General features: G+C 33.3%; 1 protein-coding gene across 1 annotated transcript; it reads left to right on the plus strand.

The window, feature by feature from the left end:
- Window positions 1-8,131: 8,131 nt before the first annotated feature.
- Window positions 8,132-13,403, plus strand: LOC131616258 (putative hydrolase C777.06c). Its single transcript, XM_058887534.1, has 12 exons — window positions 8,132-8,313; window positions 8,465-8,592; window positions 8,788-8,900; window positions 9,562-9,603; window positions 10,027-10,082; window positions 10,217-10,293; window positions 10,963-11,082; window positions 11,451-11,527; window positions 11,634-11,697; window positions 11,825-11,875; window positions 11,946-11,994; window positions 12,193-13,403. The coding sequence occupies exons 1-12, from the start codon at window positions 8,136-8,138 to the stop codon at window positions 12,309-12,311; spliced, it is 1,074 nt and encodes a 357-aa protein (XP_058743517.1). The 5' UTR covers window positions 8,132-8,135; the 3' UTR covers window positions 12,312-13,403.
- The last annotated feature ends 1,620 nt before the right edge of the window (window positions 13,404-15,023 follow it).

The following is a 15,023-nucleotide window of genomic DNA, read 5'->3' on the forward strand; positions in this document are numbered from 1 at the left end:
GTTAGACCAAGTTCACAATTCGATTTTCAAATTAGTAATTTTATTATATTTTTTAATTTTTAAAGGTTTATTTTTTAAAAAATATTCTGGAGTAAAAGATGGGATGGGACCCTCAACCATCAAAATTATATAAATTGTTTTGTAAAATATACTATCATAGAATATGAAATCCTCCGCTTTAAAAATTATATAACTTTGTTTTTTTTATGTCATTTATCTAATAAGATAATTTTTTTAAAGAAATTTATAGCTTTTGGATTTTTTATAGGAATTTTAATAATTTTATGTCATTCATATATATATATATATATATATATATATATATATATATATATATATATATATATATATATATATATATATATATATATATATAATTATTATAAAAAAAATATTTTTAAAAACTTTTGATAAAATACAAGGACATGTGGACTTATTTGTATATCTCACGCTTAATAAATATTTATTGAGACAATTATATCACATGTGTTCATATTGTTTTAACCCATAGAAAAACTTGTTCAATTTGATGGAGTAACTTTTTCGAGATCCAAAATTATGCATTTCTAATATTTAAAACCATTTAGGAAGTTTTAGTAAATGACACTATTAAGTGAGTCGTATAAATAAGATGCTACAACATCTATCATGTTCAAATTAAATTCTTCATGTACTACAAGGCTAATTAAATATCGAAAAATTAATTGAATCCACTACAGGTGGATATGTTTCGTCAAAATTAGTTTTGGGTCTTTGTGAAAATCATTTAGCAACAAATCAAGCTTTATACCATTCTTATTTTGCTTTTTCATAAAAACCTATTTATATCTAATTGGTTTCACATCTTGAGGTGTTCGGACAACAGGTCAAAAAGCGAGTCGCTTGTAAAGTGAGTTTATTCTTCTTCAATTTGATTTGTTCATTTTGATCAATTCTCACTTTGTCTACAATCTTTGATAAACTTTGATTCATGATCCTCTTTATCATTTATCATCTTTAGCGTTATATTTTATCTAAAAGCATTGCCAATATTGACTTTATTTTGGTTCCATCATATTCTATTTATGACATAATTTATCAAGATCCCTTTATTTTCATAAATTTCAGTTACCTAACTAGTTATTATGGAAATAAAAACAAAGCATGTCAAAATACTCTTTGAGTTTTCATATCTTCACTTGTGTCATCTTTTATTTTATCTCCTTTTCTTGTAGAGAACCTTTAATATTGGAACCAATTTGTCTAATACACTTTGTAACACTCTAAAATCCAACTCTAAATAGATAATTTCTTAAATATGAGTGTTACAGATGCTCAATATACATCCTCAACAACCATCATAATAACAAATATCAACAGAACTTAACTATCAATCATACTTTAGTTGTCGCAATAAAATAAAGTACTTCATATAATTAAACAACTCAAATTTTGAAAGTAAAAAATAAATAACAATAACCTCGTCTCGGTGTTACATATCAGAGCTTGAACAAAAACTAAATAACTCGAGAACTATAAATAAACAAAGAGGCCTCAACACTATCCTCTAGCTAGCTCAATCGCAACTACTCCTCTACCTAATTTATTGTACTCCAAGAGAGTACAAAACACCACAAACAAAGTGGACATGAGTGAGAATACGCTCCAAATATATTAGTGGTGTAAAAGGTAGCAAGGCTAACATCATTCATAATAATCATCAATGCAATAATTATTCACAAAAATAACAAATCAATTCACAATGCAAATATTCGTGCAATGCGATCATCACCTCTACTTTAATACATGTGGTACCGATCCTTAACATCAGAGAGTTTTGTTACTGACTTTGTCCATTCACCAATGGTTCCCCTTTAAACCCCACTCGTCAATGTTTCCCCCTTATGAATCAGGGACTCATCACTGGACCAAAGTCTGTACATATATCCTTGACACACATGATGCATGACGTGCAACAACAATATACATGTGCAATACTCACCACTGGTTCCTCTTTGAACTGTAACCATCACCCATTATAAGGCCACCACATCAACATAACAAGTATGAGATGTAGTTACAACTCACCAATACGAATTCATATAAGTATTCAACAACATATACTTAAACATAATGAAAGTATTCACATAACTCTTAAAACATAACCATGTTATTCACCAAATCGTTAAAACACAACAAAACAACAACCAATAGAAGCTGGAATCAGAAACATCTAGAAAAGTCGAGTCGAAAACCCAAAAACTGGTCAACTAAAGGGCTGGCAGTCAGCTTATCCGTCATGACGCTCGTCATGACGTGTCTGTCACCCTTTCCCTCACAGACCCGTCTCGGGGGACCATGACGGTTGCCCAATCTCCCAGATGATGCCCTTCAGCTCCCCTAGATGCATGACAGTCGGAGTATCCATCGGAGATGCCTGTCACCGCTATGCAGATTGCAAAATCCGTAGTGTCCACCATTGGAGCACCCTCTAAGCTCTAATTTTGATTCCAAAAACCCCAATAGACTTAAAGACTTATTATACAACATATATTGAACATATGCCACATCAATTACACATTAACATTAATTTATCCCGAAATTAGCATTATGTTCATCATCACAAAACCACATAAGCAAGAATAACACAAATCCAAATTTCACTTATAAATTGCATATGAATTTCAGCAGTAAAATCAGTGCATGAATTTATGTTTGTCACAACACATTGCCATATATGTATATATAGCATCATTATATATATATATATATATATATATATATATATATATATATATATATATATATATATATATATATATATATATATATATATATATATATATATATATATATATATATATATATATATCTTCTTCCTCCAAAGCTTCATAAAGTTTTTATCCGATTTTGTCTCTTTTCTCAAAAGTCACGTACCGGCTTTTTAGCTCTCCCTACTTTTCTATTTAAGTAATAAAAACCTAATTCCTATTTATTTTAATTATTATTCACCTCTCCCTTTCAACTTTTGTTATTTTCTCCTTCACCTCATTATTTTCATTAAAATCATATTTTTTACCCCATATCTCAATATTTCTTAATTTATCTATATTTTTGTCATTTATTTTTTTGACAGAAAATAAATGATATTCATTCATTCAAATCGATAGAGTACATCGTTGCAATACAAATTCAAAATCGCCAAAAACAAAAAGGATGAATCTGCGAACAAATCCACAGCATCCATGTTAATAGCATAAAACGGCAAATGCATATTTTTGTCATTTTTTAATTACTTAAAAATAGTGATAAATTATATAAAATCTATCCAACTCCAGATAAATCCCACTAACATACATAAAGCATTCCAATAAATCATATAAAACACACAGACACACACGCGCGCGCGCGCGCACACACACACACACACATATATATATATATAAATAACAATAAAATAAAATAATTTAAAAATCGAGGTGTTTCAACTCTCCCTCACTTAAAGAATTTTCGCCCTTGAAAATTACCTAAATGAAACAACTTCGGATAAGACTTTCTCATCTGACTTTCTAGCTCTCATGTTATGCTCCCTCTAGCAGGTCCTCCCCACACTACCTTCACTAGAACAATCTCTTTACCCCTCAAGTTTTTCACTTTGCAGTCTTCAATTTGCAATGGTAATGCCTCAACGGTTTAGTTATCTCTCACTCGCACATCATCCAATTGAATCACATAAGACGAATCAGGAGCATACTTCCGAAGTTGAAACACATGAAAACAATGTGAAGATTCAAAATAAAATGTTGGTAAAGAAACTCTTTAGGCTACTTCTCCCACTCTTTTCAGAATCTGATAAGGACCAATGAGATTAGGTGTGAGCTTTCGAGACTTTAATGCATGACTAACACTAGTCACCAGAGTGACTCTCAGGAACACATGATCTCCTTCTTGGAACTCAAATGTCTCCCTCTGTTTATCATGATAACTCATTTTCCTTCTTTGTGATGCTTTCATCTTCTCCTGAATTATCTTAATCTTCTTTGTAGTCTACTGAAAAATCTCTGGTGCAAGCACTGCACTTACATCATATTCATACCAACATAAAAGGTGTTCTACATTTCCTACCATACAAAGCTTCAAAATGAGTAATTCCAATACTAAAATGAAAACTGTTGTTATAATTAAACTCGATCAATAAAAAGTAACTATCTCAGTTACCTCCTTGCTCCAACACGCAAGCTCTCAACAAGTCCTCCAAAATTGAATAATCCTTTTTATCCGACTGTATATTTGTAGATGGTAAGCTAAACATAAACTAAAATTCATCTCACACACTAAGCAAATATGTTTGAACTGTTCAATCAAATCCATTTCTCTAACCATAAGTTCTGATATATGCAAAGACTTCTGATTTCAATTTATTTGCTACCATGTTATCCTTACAAGAGCAGAACCATGAACCTAGGGTGGCGGAGACAGCCGACAACAGAGGTAGCTGCAGGACTAGGAGTGGCAAAACGGGTCTGGCCTGTTGGATATTCGCGCACTTTGATGCAGGGCGGGTCAAGGTTTTAAGCCCTCACCCTCTAATAGGACCGCCCCGTCCATTTCTTATGTGGGCTTTTGCAGACACGAATATTAACATAATTTTTTTTCATTTTTAGGCATAAAAAGTGTAGTGCCCGTGAGCTTAGATCGCCCTGCCCTCATTTCTTACGTGGAAGACCAAGGTTTACGACTCACATCCTCAACTATGCATGCCCTGTTATCTTGCGGGTTTTTGCTGGACGGGCCTAAACGGGATGGGCATGCCCGTTTGCCACCCATATGCAATGTGGCGTGATTGGAGGCGCGATGTTGCTGGTGGCGCGACGCTGCGATCTAGAATTGAAGGGATGTGTGGATGGCTTTGTCGGCGTCGTTGGACGATTCGTTCAGTCTTGGTGCGGCTTTGCACAGGTGCTGGGAGGGGATCGTAGCTAGCGTGTCCTGGACATGTGCGGATGCAGCGTTGACGCGGTGAATACTCTATTTTGCGACAGCTTTGAGTTGCTCACCGACGAGATTTTTTTTCCATGTTTTCCTTTTCTATTATTCTTCAGTTTTCAATTATTTTGCTTGAGATTCTCGCTTCAATTGTTTTTCTTTTCCTTTTTTTATTTGATTGAATTGTTGTGTCGCTTTTGTTTTTGAAACTTGAAGGGTGATGATGTTTTACGGTGGGATGGTTTGAGGTTTTGAGAATTTGTGTGTGGTTTATAATTTATAGGTGTTGTTGTTGTTAGATATTTGGGGATTTGGTATTGGTATATTATTATTTTTAAAATTTTGGTATCGGGCCTTGCGACAGACTAATGCAAGGGGACCAATTCCACCGTCCACTTGTGGGGGCTTTGTTTAAAGATAGAGCAAAACTCTGTATGGAGTGGCCTAACACAAACTGTTTGCACCCAACAGGTTTCAAACTTAAGACCTTGAGATGAGCATGTTAGGCCATGCTTAATGCTTGGGTTGATGGTAAGAGGTTTTGGAATATTGAGAGTGTGTAGGTTTGTGTGATTTGAAAGAAGGTAATGATGAGTTTGAAAGTTATTGTTTTGAAAAAAGGGAAGAGATGGTGTTATGTTACATATAAGGTGTAAGTATTTTTACTGCAAGAACATGAAGGGGGTGAAAGTGTATGGAGGTTAGGCTCTAACTAATATAATAAGGGTTTTCGTGTGGAATTGTGGTGTTGACTCAAAATGAAGGGTGACTAAGAGAGAAAAATAAATAAAAGGTTTTCTAATGGTAAAAAATAAATTTTTTTATGGATCGATCATTGTGTAGAAATTAGTCTCTACTTTTAATGCCAAATTAGGTCAATGTTAGAATCCAAAATGTGGATAGTTTGTTAATAACTTTTGTGGTATTTCGATAACTTTTCTCCTTACTTTCAATTCAATTACGGTTTATAATCGTGTAAATAAATAAAATCGAGTTTAGTAGTAAATATATTATTTATTAGCTTTTCTTATGCATTTTATAGGTATTTTGCAATGTGGGAAAGTTTTGGATGATAGAAGGTCATAGAGGGCACTATTGGAGCAAGATTCAAAGCCTTTTGAAGAAGTTATGTTCAGCAAGGGCCGCTGAGCGGCGGTCAAGCGCGCTTTCCAGTAGCGAGAGGAAATTTTTGTTCAGCCAGCTCCGCTTATCGGCCTCCTACGTGGAAGCACATATTTTTGGTTCTCCACTTAGCGGTCGTCTGTGCGCTAAGCGGAGGTACTTTTTCAATGTACTACTTTTAGGCACTTTGAGATATTTTTGAGATCAATATTATCTTCTTTTTCATTACAACCAAGAACACATTCTAGGGCAAGAGAGAAGAGAGAAAAGAACTCATTTTCCATTCAAGATTTCTCAAGCATATTTCTACATCATCTTTGGATTCTCATGCTAGGAGATTTTGTTGTGATGTTTGTTGTTGAATCTATGGAGAGCTAAACTTCTCATGTGTCAAGATTAGAGGTAGTTAGCTTGTATAATATGTATTTAGCTTGATATTTTGTATATGAATCTTGTTGATGATTAATATATGGTGAATATCTTTGTTATTCATGTTTATATGTTGTTTTGATACACTATTGAGAGATATGTTTCAAATCTTGACCTAAAAGGTATTCATCTATCAATAATCAAACTCTAGAGATAGATTTGTGAGTTGATAATCACTTGTATCAAGCTTTAAAGGTTATTATGTTAATTGTCGGCATGAGAGATCATTTGACGGTTAATATAATAACATTCACGATATTGCTTTAGAGATAAACGGTGTCGAGAGGATACGTGGTTATATTAATCATTAATATGTTCATATACATAATCATCAAAGTATATACAAAAGTAAGCTAATGAAAACTAATATTGACACAGTTTTACCAAACTGTTTTTAAACCCTAAGTTATTGTTTTTAATTTCTTTTCATGATTTTCGCATCTTATGACACTAAACACTTTCAGAATCCTAACTCAAAACACCTTAAATTGTAGAACGGCGGTAATATCGCTTCAATCCCTAAGGAAACGATAAAGGAAATACTTACCCTTTAACAGTCAACAAAATAGGAAATAAAATCAACTATGACGGAACATGACCAATTAAACAACAATATGACAAAATACGACCAATTAGACAAAACTATGACACAAATGCGACAAACCGGGAAAGATTTTATTTTTGACTATTTTTTAGATTAATAAATAAATAAAATAATTTTTTAAAAAAAAAATCCCAAAAAGTCAACATTTGACTTTTTGTTGGGTTTTTGACCCTTTTAATAAAAATGACAAATAAAAAAATATGCGATGATGTTCGAACTCGCAACTTTACGCATGAGATTCCTGCCTAGCTACCAACTAAACTGACTTACACTTTTGATTTTGAAATCCTCTTAAAATAAAATAAACCCGAGCAAAATTAGGGTATGATAAATGGGAGTCATAGGTTTTCACCTCCTCTCGCAAATATTCAGTAAGCCTGGCCTTCTTCTACAACTCAACCATATCCTTCTGAAAAGCGAAACACTTTTGCTCTATAGCCTCGCATTTTCCTTTCTAAGTGTCCGTTTCTAAGGTTTTCCTTTTTAACAACAACACAAACAACAATCAAACAATAACAACACAAACAACAAATAAAAACACTTAACAATGCAAAATATCTAATAAGATACAATAATCAAAACAATATCATCTGATTCAAACATTATATCTCTAAGATGATTGTCATTCTTAACTAGCAACCATTGATGCTGAATATCGTCAGTGTCATCTGCACTAGATATGTACAAAACAAAACCGACTATTCTTCTAACTTTTTCACCATCTTTAATCTCTCAAAGTAATTAAAAGTTCAAATTAGTTTCAAGTTACTTGAAATTTCAATTACGCCAAAAACGGATCTTCGTCGTAGACTTATTCTTTAATCTAAAACATATCCGTAAATACTCATGTTAGAACAAATTAAAAAAAATAGAAGAAAATGAAAAGATGTAGGAGAAAATGGTTGACATAATACCTCAATTCATACGAAATTATTTTGTTCCACCAAAACATAAAATAATACTAATTAAAAATGTTGTATGGTAAAAAAAATAATTCTTGTACTTTTCGCCAACTATGAATATGTGTGCGACTGTCAATACAACACAACTCAACCAATCAATGGTGGTTACATCTATTCGTCTTCTTCCTTCTTCTCTCACTTCTCTCCTTCAACCTCGTTCTCCATATTCATGGCGCTGGCGTCCTCCTCCTTCTTCCGTCTCATTTCCACTCTCTCCCATCCACTCCAGAAGTAACTAACCACCACTTTCTTATTGCTTTCAAATTTATATTTTATTCAATTTTTTCTAGGTTTAATTTATCCAATAGCTATCATGTTTTTATCACAACTTCTTAATTTCTTATTGTGAAATTTGATTGTTATATTTTAATTTGTGTTGCAGTTTCTTCCAATGGAGTTGGTGATGTTGAATTACCTGTTGATCAGTCACAAGTTATTTTCATTGGGACTGGAACTAGTGAAGGGATTCCACGAGTTAGCTGCTTGACTAATCCTGCAAATAAATGTCCGGTACAATAGTCAATCATATCATCTTAAATTATAACTAGTGTCTACGTGTCAGTGTCAGAGTCATCTCTGATGTCTATATAAGTGTCAGTGTTGTGTCTGATGTCTATATATGTCTGTGTGTTTCGTTTATGAAATATAATGAAGAATGTTTGTTAAGAGAGTTGTTTTTGCCTTTTCTTTTTATGGCTATTTCAGGTTTGTTTAAAAGCTGCTAAACCAGGTGATAAGAATAGGAGACTTAACACGAGCATCCTCATTCGCCACCCAAACTCCACAGGAACACATAATATTCTTATTGATGCTGGAAAGTATGTTTTAACTTTCAAATTTCCTTTTGTAGTATGTATTGCAAATTGCAATTGTGATTGGTTATTGGTTATGAATTAGGGTGATTGTTTTCTTCCTTTAAGTTTGATTTCAGTCCAAGATGTGATTTCTTGATGTTTTAGGTTTTTCCTGAATTAGAGTTTTATTTATTTTTTTGAACTTTTCAAAACTCTAATGGAGTGTTAAGAAATGAGTATATTGAAATTGTGGCCTTCTTGCAATGTTTTGCTTGTATATTTCATGTTGTATGGTGAAGACTTAAGAAGCTTGAAATTGATTCACTTACAAGTGAAGGAGTTTTGTTTTAACTGTTATCACAGTTTATGTATTAGAAAAACTGTCAATGACTTAACTCTTAAGTACTGACTACCGAGATATATGCATCTCTTTTGTCATTATAGAAGTGTGGATGTCAACAAATGAATGAGTTTTTTTTTCTTATTAGTTTTTTCTCTTATTTCTCTTGAGGATATTGTTTGAGTGGATTTAAGATTGGGTTGCCTAGTCATGATATGATATATACCGTGTCTGGAAATAGTCATTTATTGAATTCTTAAAACTGAGATTGGATTAAACGCCAGTTTCAAAGAAAACAGTTTGCCTCATTTGGGTGCTGATAACAAATTATTTTCATCGTTGCAGGTTTTTCTATCATAGTGCTCTCCAGTGGTTCCCTAAATTTGGGTTAGTTACCACTTTTCATTTGTTTAGCTGTTTTTGATGTTATTTGGGATAGCTTCTCCTGTTTTCCATATTGCTTTTAAGAAAAGTACTCTATAACTTAATAACGGCTAAGAACTGCAAGTGAATGAAACATATGAGTTGCAAAGTGGAGTTGATACTAGATACCTGCCCAAACTAAGTGAGGTATATGCACCATTAGGGCGGTTTGTAAAATGTTGTAGTGGGACTAGGGTGTTGTCCAGTGGCTTGTATGGGAATATGCGAGAGTGTATGGGCTATGTTTGTGTTAATATTATGATTGGGATTATTATTGAGCCTTAGAGAATTTATGATGTAGATGACATTCTTGCTGGTTTTCTTGTATTTTTCAACTTTGTTTTTATTTATTTTAAATACCTCTTTAACTAGTTGTATTTCTGTCAGGATAAGAACACTTGATGCTGTTATTATTACTCATTCTCATGCTGATGCAATTGGAGGTCTCTGACATCAATACTTTCTAATGCTCTTTGGATAATTAATAGCAATAATTTGACAAATGCAATTGTTGTCTGAAGTAAAAAATAAATCTAACTAGGCATATAGACTAAATCTGTTTCTCTCTTCTCCCCAGGTCTTGATGATCTTAGAGACTGGACTAACAATGTTCAGCCTTCTATTCCAATTTATGTTGCCGAGCGTGACTTCGAGGTCCTCTCCCCTGTTCTTCTTTCCTTCTGAAATTAAAGCTTTCAATTTTACGTTCTTCATCTGCTTGTTGACTATATGTCTAGGACTCATTGCTATTATTAAGATCAAACGTGGAAACTGGAAGGGACTCCCACCCACACATACTCGGCATATTTAAGAAATCAATGTTTTTCATCAGAATTTGCAATACTATTAGAAATTTTATGTTGCATTTATGTCAACATGTTTAAATGGTGTTTATGCCTTCTCTGGGATTATCCAAGGAAGGTGCACAGCTGATATTATTGAAGTATGTATTTATATATGCTACTTTAGAGTTAACACAAGTTAGAATTTGTATCTGCCTCAACATTTGAAGAAGATGTATAGAATGAATTGTAGTTAAAAATTGAGAAGGATCAAATCTTTCCCTCATGGTATAATATGAACACTAGAGAGTTGTTTATTAGAAGTCCCTGTGTATAATATCTTGATCCAAAGGTTCTATATTCTAATTCGTGTGATGGAATGATTTTTTCACTATGATAGCTTCCGAAATTCTGGGAGGGAAGTTGTCCATCTTGCATTATAGTTATACTTATGGTTGTCTCTTACTAACCTGCTATAAACTTCCAATCATTTTCATTATTTAGATTTTCGTGCTCATGTATTCGGTACTGAAATATGCAGGTCATGAAGAAGACCCATTATTACTTGGTAGATACAAGCGTAATCACTCCTGGTGCTGCAGTCTCAGCGTTACAATTCAAAAGCATATCTGAAGAACCGTTTTTTGTTCATGGATTGAAGGTTGGTATTATTATCAATTATAAATGAATAAATTGCAGGTATTTTGGCTACTTTTCATATTCGCTCAATTTGATTTCTATTTTTTGCTCAATCATTTAATGGATTTAACTGTCAGCCTAAAATATAAATTAGTTTTACACTAACTTACAGCAAGAACTCACTATTTTTTTCACGTTAGTCCACTATTGTAGCTGCATTTTTAAACTAGTGGCATGAAATGAAAAAATATTGGACTTCCATTGTATGTCTGGCGAAAAACTAATTTACACTTACAGCGTATACCCATTAAATTCTTACTTTCTGACCATGAAGTTCTTGTGCGCGGGGCTTGGCTCTAATTTAATTTTCTTTTTATGATTGTACTTCAGTTTACCCCACTACCAGTGTGGCACGGTCAAGGTTATCGGTCTCTTGGTTTCCGTTTTGGTAATATATGTTACATAAGGTAACGTTTCTCAATAAGTGGAAAAGTTTTTGCTTATAGTATAATTCAGTCTAGTTTTTTTTATCAATAATAATTACGAGAGTTGATCTTGTGTCAAAATTTGCAGTGATGTCAGTGAAATTCCTGAAGAAACTTATCCACTTTTGAAGGGCTGTGAACTTCTAATCATGGTGACTCACCTCACCCTCCTGTCTTTTTTATCTTGCCATAAACTTCACCATTTTCACATGAAAAAATAGAAATAAGGCATTACTGTTTCTCTTTGCCGCATAATGTGTATGATTCTACTTTCTACAGGATGCTTTAAGACCTGATCGCTCTTCTGCTACACATTTTGGACTTCCAAGGGTAATCCTTTTCATACCTGTTGATTTTTTTTTTCTCGGAGAAGTAAATTTATTCCGATCTTCCTTTTCAGGCCTTAGAAGAAGTGCGTAAAATTCAACCCAAAAGGACACTTTTTACTGGTATGTTCAGCTGCAACTTCCTTGTCAGCATAATCTTCCTCCAGTTTCATGCCTTGATTTTCATGACACAACAGTCTCTACTTAAGTTCAATGATTAATAAGTTCCTTGATCTAAACCATGCTTACATATTCCATCAATGAAAATTGAAACGTTTCAAAAAAGTAATTTTCGTTCTCTCTTTTGTTTACGATCTAAAGGAATGATGCATCTGATGGATCATGAAGAAGTGAATGGCTACCTTACAAAATTATTCGAGTCTGAGGGCCTTGACGCACAACTGAGCTATGACGGGCTTTGTATACCAGTCAGGCTCTAACTGCAATTTCACTCATAAGAGGACCATTATTTTTTCTCTAAAAGAGAACTTATTAATTACAAAATAAACTTTGAAATGAATGTCACTACCAGGTTTTTTTTGGTATGAACATTCTGCCGGCCGCTGCAGCTATTCTTCCTTTTCACTATCACCATTCTTTATTTCTTTAGCTCTCTCTGAACACTAAGGATAATACCATACATGTGTCTTGAGGTTTATTTCCTGCAATGAAAGATTTAATTGTTTATATAGTAATGTGGTGCTGTTGGGATAGTTGATATTGTCAAATTCAATTTAATCCATATTTACATACAGACCATATTTGAAAATGTTCTGGTTGCGACAGTTTAGGATTCTATAGAATCTTGTCTACTTTTTAAAATTAAGGGATTGCTAGTTACATTTTATATATTTCTCTCGTATCCCATAAAATTTCAGAATTACCCCTTCGTCGTCCCGATAGTAAAATCCAAATACGCCCTATACATTTGTTTGGATAATACTATCCTAACAAACTCCTACACAGTTTTTAAAAATTGCGGTTGTTAAAACTGTCACAATTTATCTTATCCAGATAATACTGTCAAACAGATATTTTCTTTTTCTCTTTCATTTTTCTAGACCATGAGCTACAGAAGGTGTTGCCTTAAAATCCAACAGTTTGAATGTACTTGATTTCTGTATTTCAAGATAACGAGAAAAATGAGTATTAGCCGATAGACTCACTCAAACTGCTTTCAAATGCATAATTGACAACAACCATCTTCTCATGTTGGTGCCCATTGTTCATATTTTGTAATTCTGAATCTTGAGCAATTTTGGCAAGAAGTCCCAATGGTCAAACATTACGCAAAAAACATGTTTCCAGCTCAGCCAGTGGCAGCATCAAAATTTAATTTATTCCTACTTGAGCTCAATCTATACCTTGATAAAAAAATGTCCTGTAAAGAGAACTAATTCAAAAAAAAAAGTGATGGTTGATTGTGTTATAACGGTTTGTCCTATTTATGGTGATTTAGTTGAGTTCAACTTAGTTAATAGTGTTTAGTATAAGATTTTCAGATGGTCGGGCTTGCAGACAATCCTTCTTAAGAATTCAAGTCTTTTCTTTGAGAGTTTTCTTTTTTAGAAGGTGAGACTATGTTTAAGAGTCTCGTTGGTTCAATTGAAGAGAGAGGAGGAGAGATATTTTTATCAAAGGGAGGGGAAACAAGGGGATGAGAGTGAGGGCTCAACGGAGGAGTGTCTCTTTGGTTCAATCGAAGGGAGAGGGAGAGAGATTTTTATCAAAGGGAGGGGAGATGAAGGGATGGGAATGAGGGCAAAGGAGGAGAGGGATTTTAATTACATATATGTTTGATTCGAAATGTAAAAAGGGAAGGGATGAGAGGGGTTTTAATTACTACTGTGACAATCGTTGTGTAACACCCTTAAATCTCCCCTTATTATTATAAAATAAAGCATATGGAATTACATATTCACACTTAGGATGTTACTCGATATCAAATACACATGTTCTGTAACACATTATAACATAAAATATTTAACACCTGCCATTGCATGCTCACCATCATTTAGGGTATCACCGCGGCGGAATCATATCAAATTCAATAATGAAACTTATTAACTTTAACTTTAGTCTCACAAGGTCTTAAACATTCATAAAATAATTATAATAGAGTATAATATCCAACTCATTGCAAATTCAAAGTAACTCAAAAGGAAAGTTATTAAACTTCAACAATTCAGAAATAACTTTACACAAAATAAAAAATATCGTTTGCTAGTGTTATAGATCAGAGCAACGCAATCTAAAGACGTAAAACAAAAAGGAAAAAAGAACAACCTTGTGCCATCCACCCACTCTAAGCAGCTACTCAGTTACCTGTTTATCTGTATTCCAAAAAGGAGCACAAATCACAACAACAACAAATCGCTTCTGCTCAGTGTCACGTCAATTTTAATTGTAAAAAATTACAAGATTTCCAAGAATCAAAAAGAGGGGGGGGGGGGGGGCAGAATGTCTCCTATGGTTTTTCCGTTTATGTTTTGTTTCTTATCAATTTAGTATTTTGGTTTATCTATCATAATTGAGTCTCCTCAAATAGTTGCCCATTATAGGGTTGGATGCTAAATTGTTTTTACACATACATAAATTAAACTATTTGATTAAGGTCAACGCAATACATTTCCATTTAATTGGTTAGAGGTTTGGATCAAAAAACACATGAGAGCATGGTTCAAAATTTCAAATCGTACCAAGTTTTGATTCAAATCAACACTTCATTTTTGTTAAAATTGAATTGTTTGAAGTTTGGTTCTCATCAAGAAATTAGCTGCCTTGAATCAAATTGAATGTCAAGAATCAAATTTTGCTTGTGAGTTTGATTTGAATCACATTCAAGTCAAACTTGAATAAAAAATAGATCCAGAAAAAAGTATTTTGTTTTGTGAGTTTCAGTGAATCGCACAAAAGCTTGACTCGAATCATGGAGGTTTTAATTCAAATTGTAAAAAGGATTTACTGGAATCAAACCTTCGTTGCAAAAATTTGGAATTTGGTTTTGTAATCTTGATTCAAATCAGAGCCTTTGGTTTCGAGTGAAGGGACCGACTTACTTGTATCGAAAGTACTCCCCTTAGGTGGTGAATATGAGGTGTCTCGTTAAAAAGTGTTAACAGAGGTATAAGTGTATGTGGAAGAAAGAAACT

The sequence above is a fragment of the Vicia villosa genome, linkage group LG7 (assembly GCF_029867415.1).
Source record: "Vicia villosa cultivar HV-30 ecotype Madison, WI linkage group LG7, Vvil1.0, whole genome shotgun sequence".
Lineage (NCBI taxonomy): Eukaryota > Viridiplantae > Streptophyta > Magnoliopsida > Fabales > Fabaceae > Vicia > Vicia villosa.

What these genes read in the sequence shown, in the direction of transcription:
- LOC131616258 (XM_058887534.1), top strand. Translation starts at nt 8,136, where the DNA reads ATGAATATGTGTGCGACTGTCAATACAACACAACTCAACCAATCAATG. An exon ending in CAGTGGTTCCCTAAATTTGG is followed by an intron (nt 9,604 to 10,026) that starts GTTAGTTACCAC and finishes TATTTCTGTCAG; the next exon opens with GATAAGAACACTTGATGCTG. An exon ending in TTGCCGAGCGTGACTTCGAG is followed by an intron (nt 10,294 to 10,962) that starts GTCCTCTCCCCT and finishes TGAAATATGCAG; the next exon opens with GTCATGAAGAAGACCCATTA.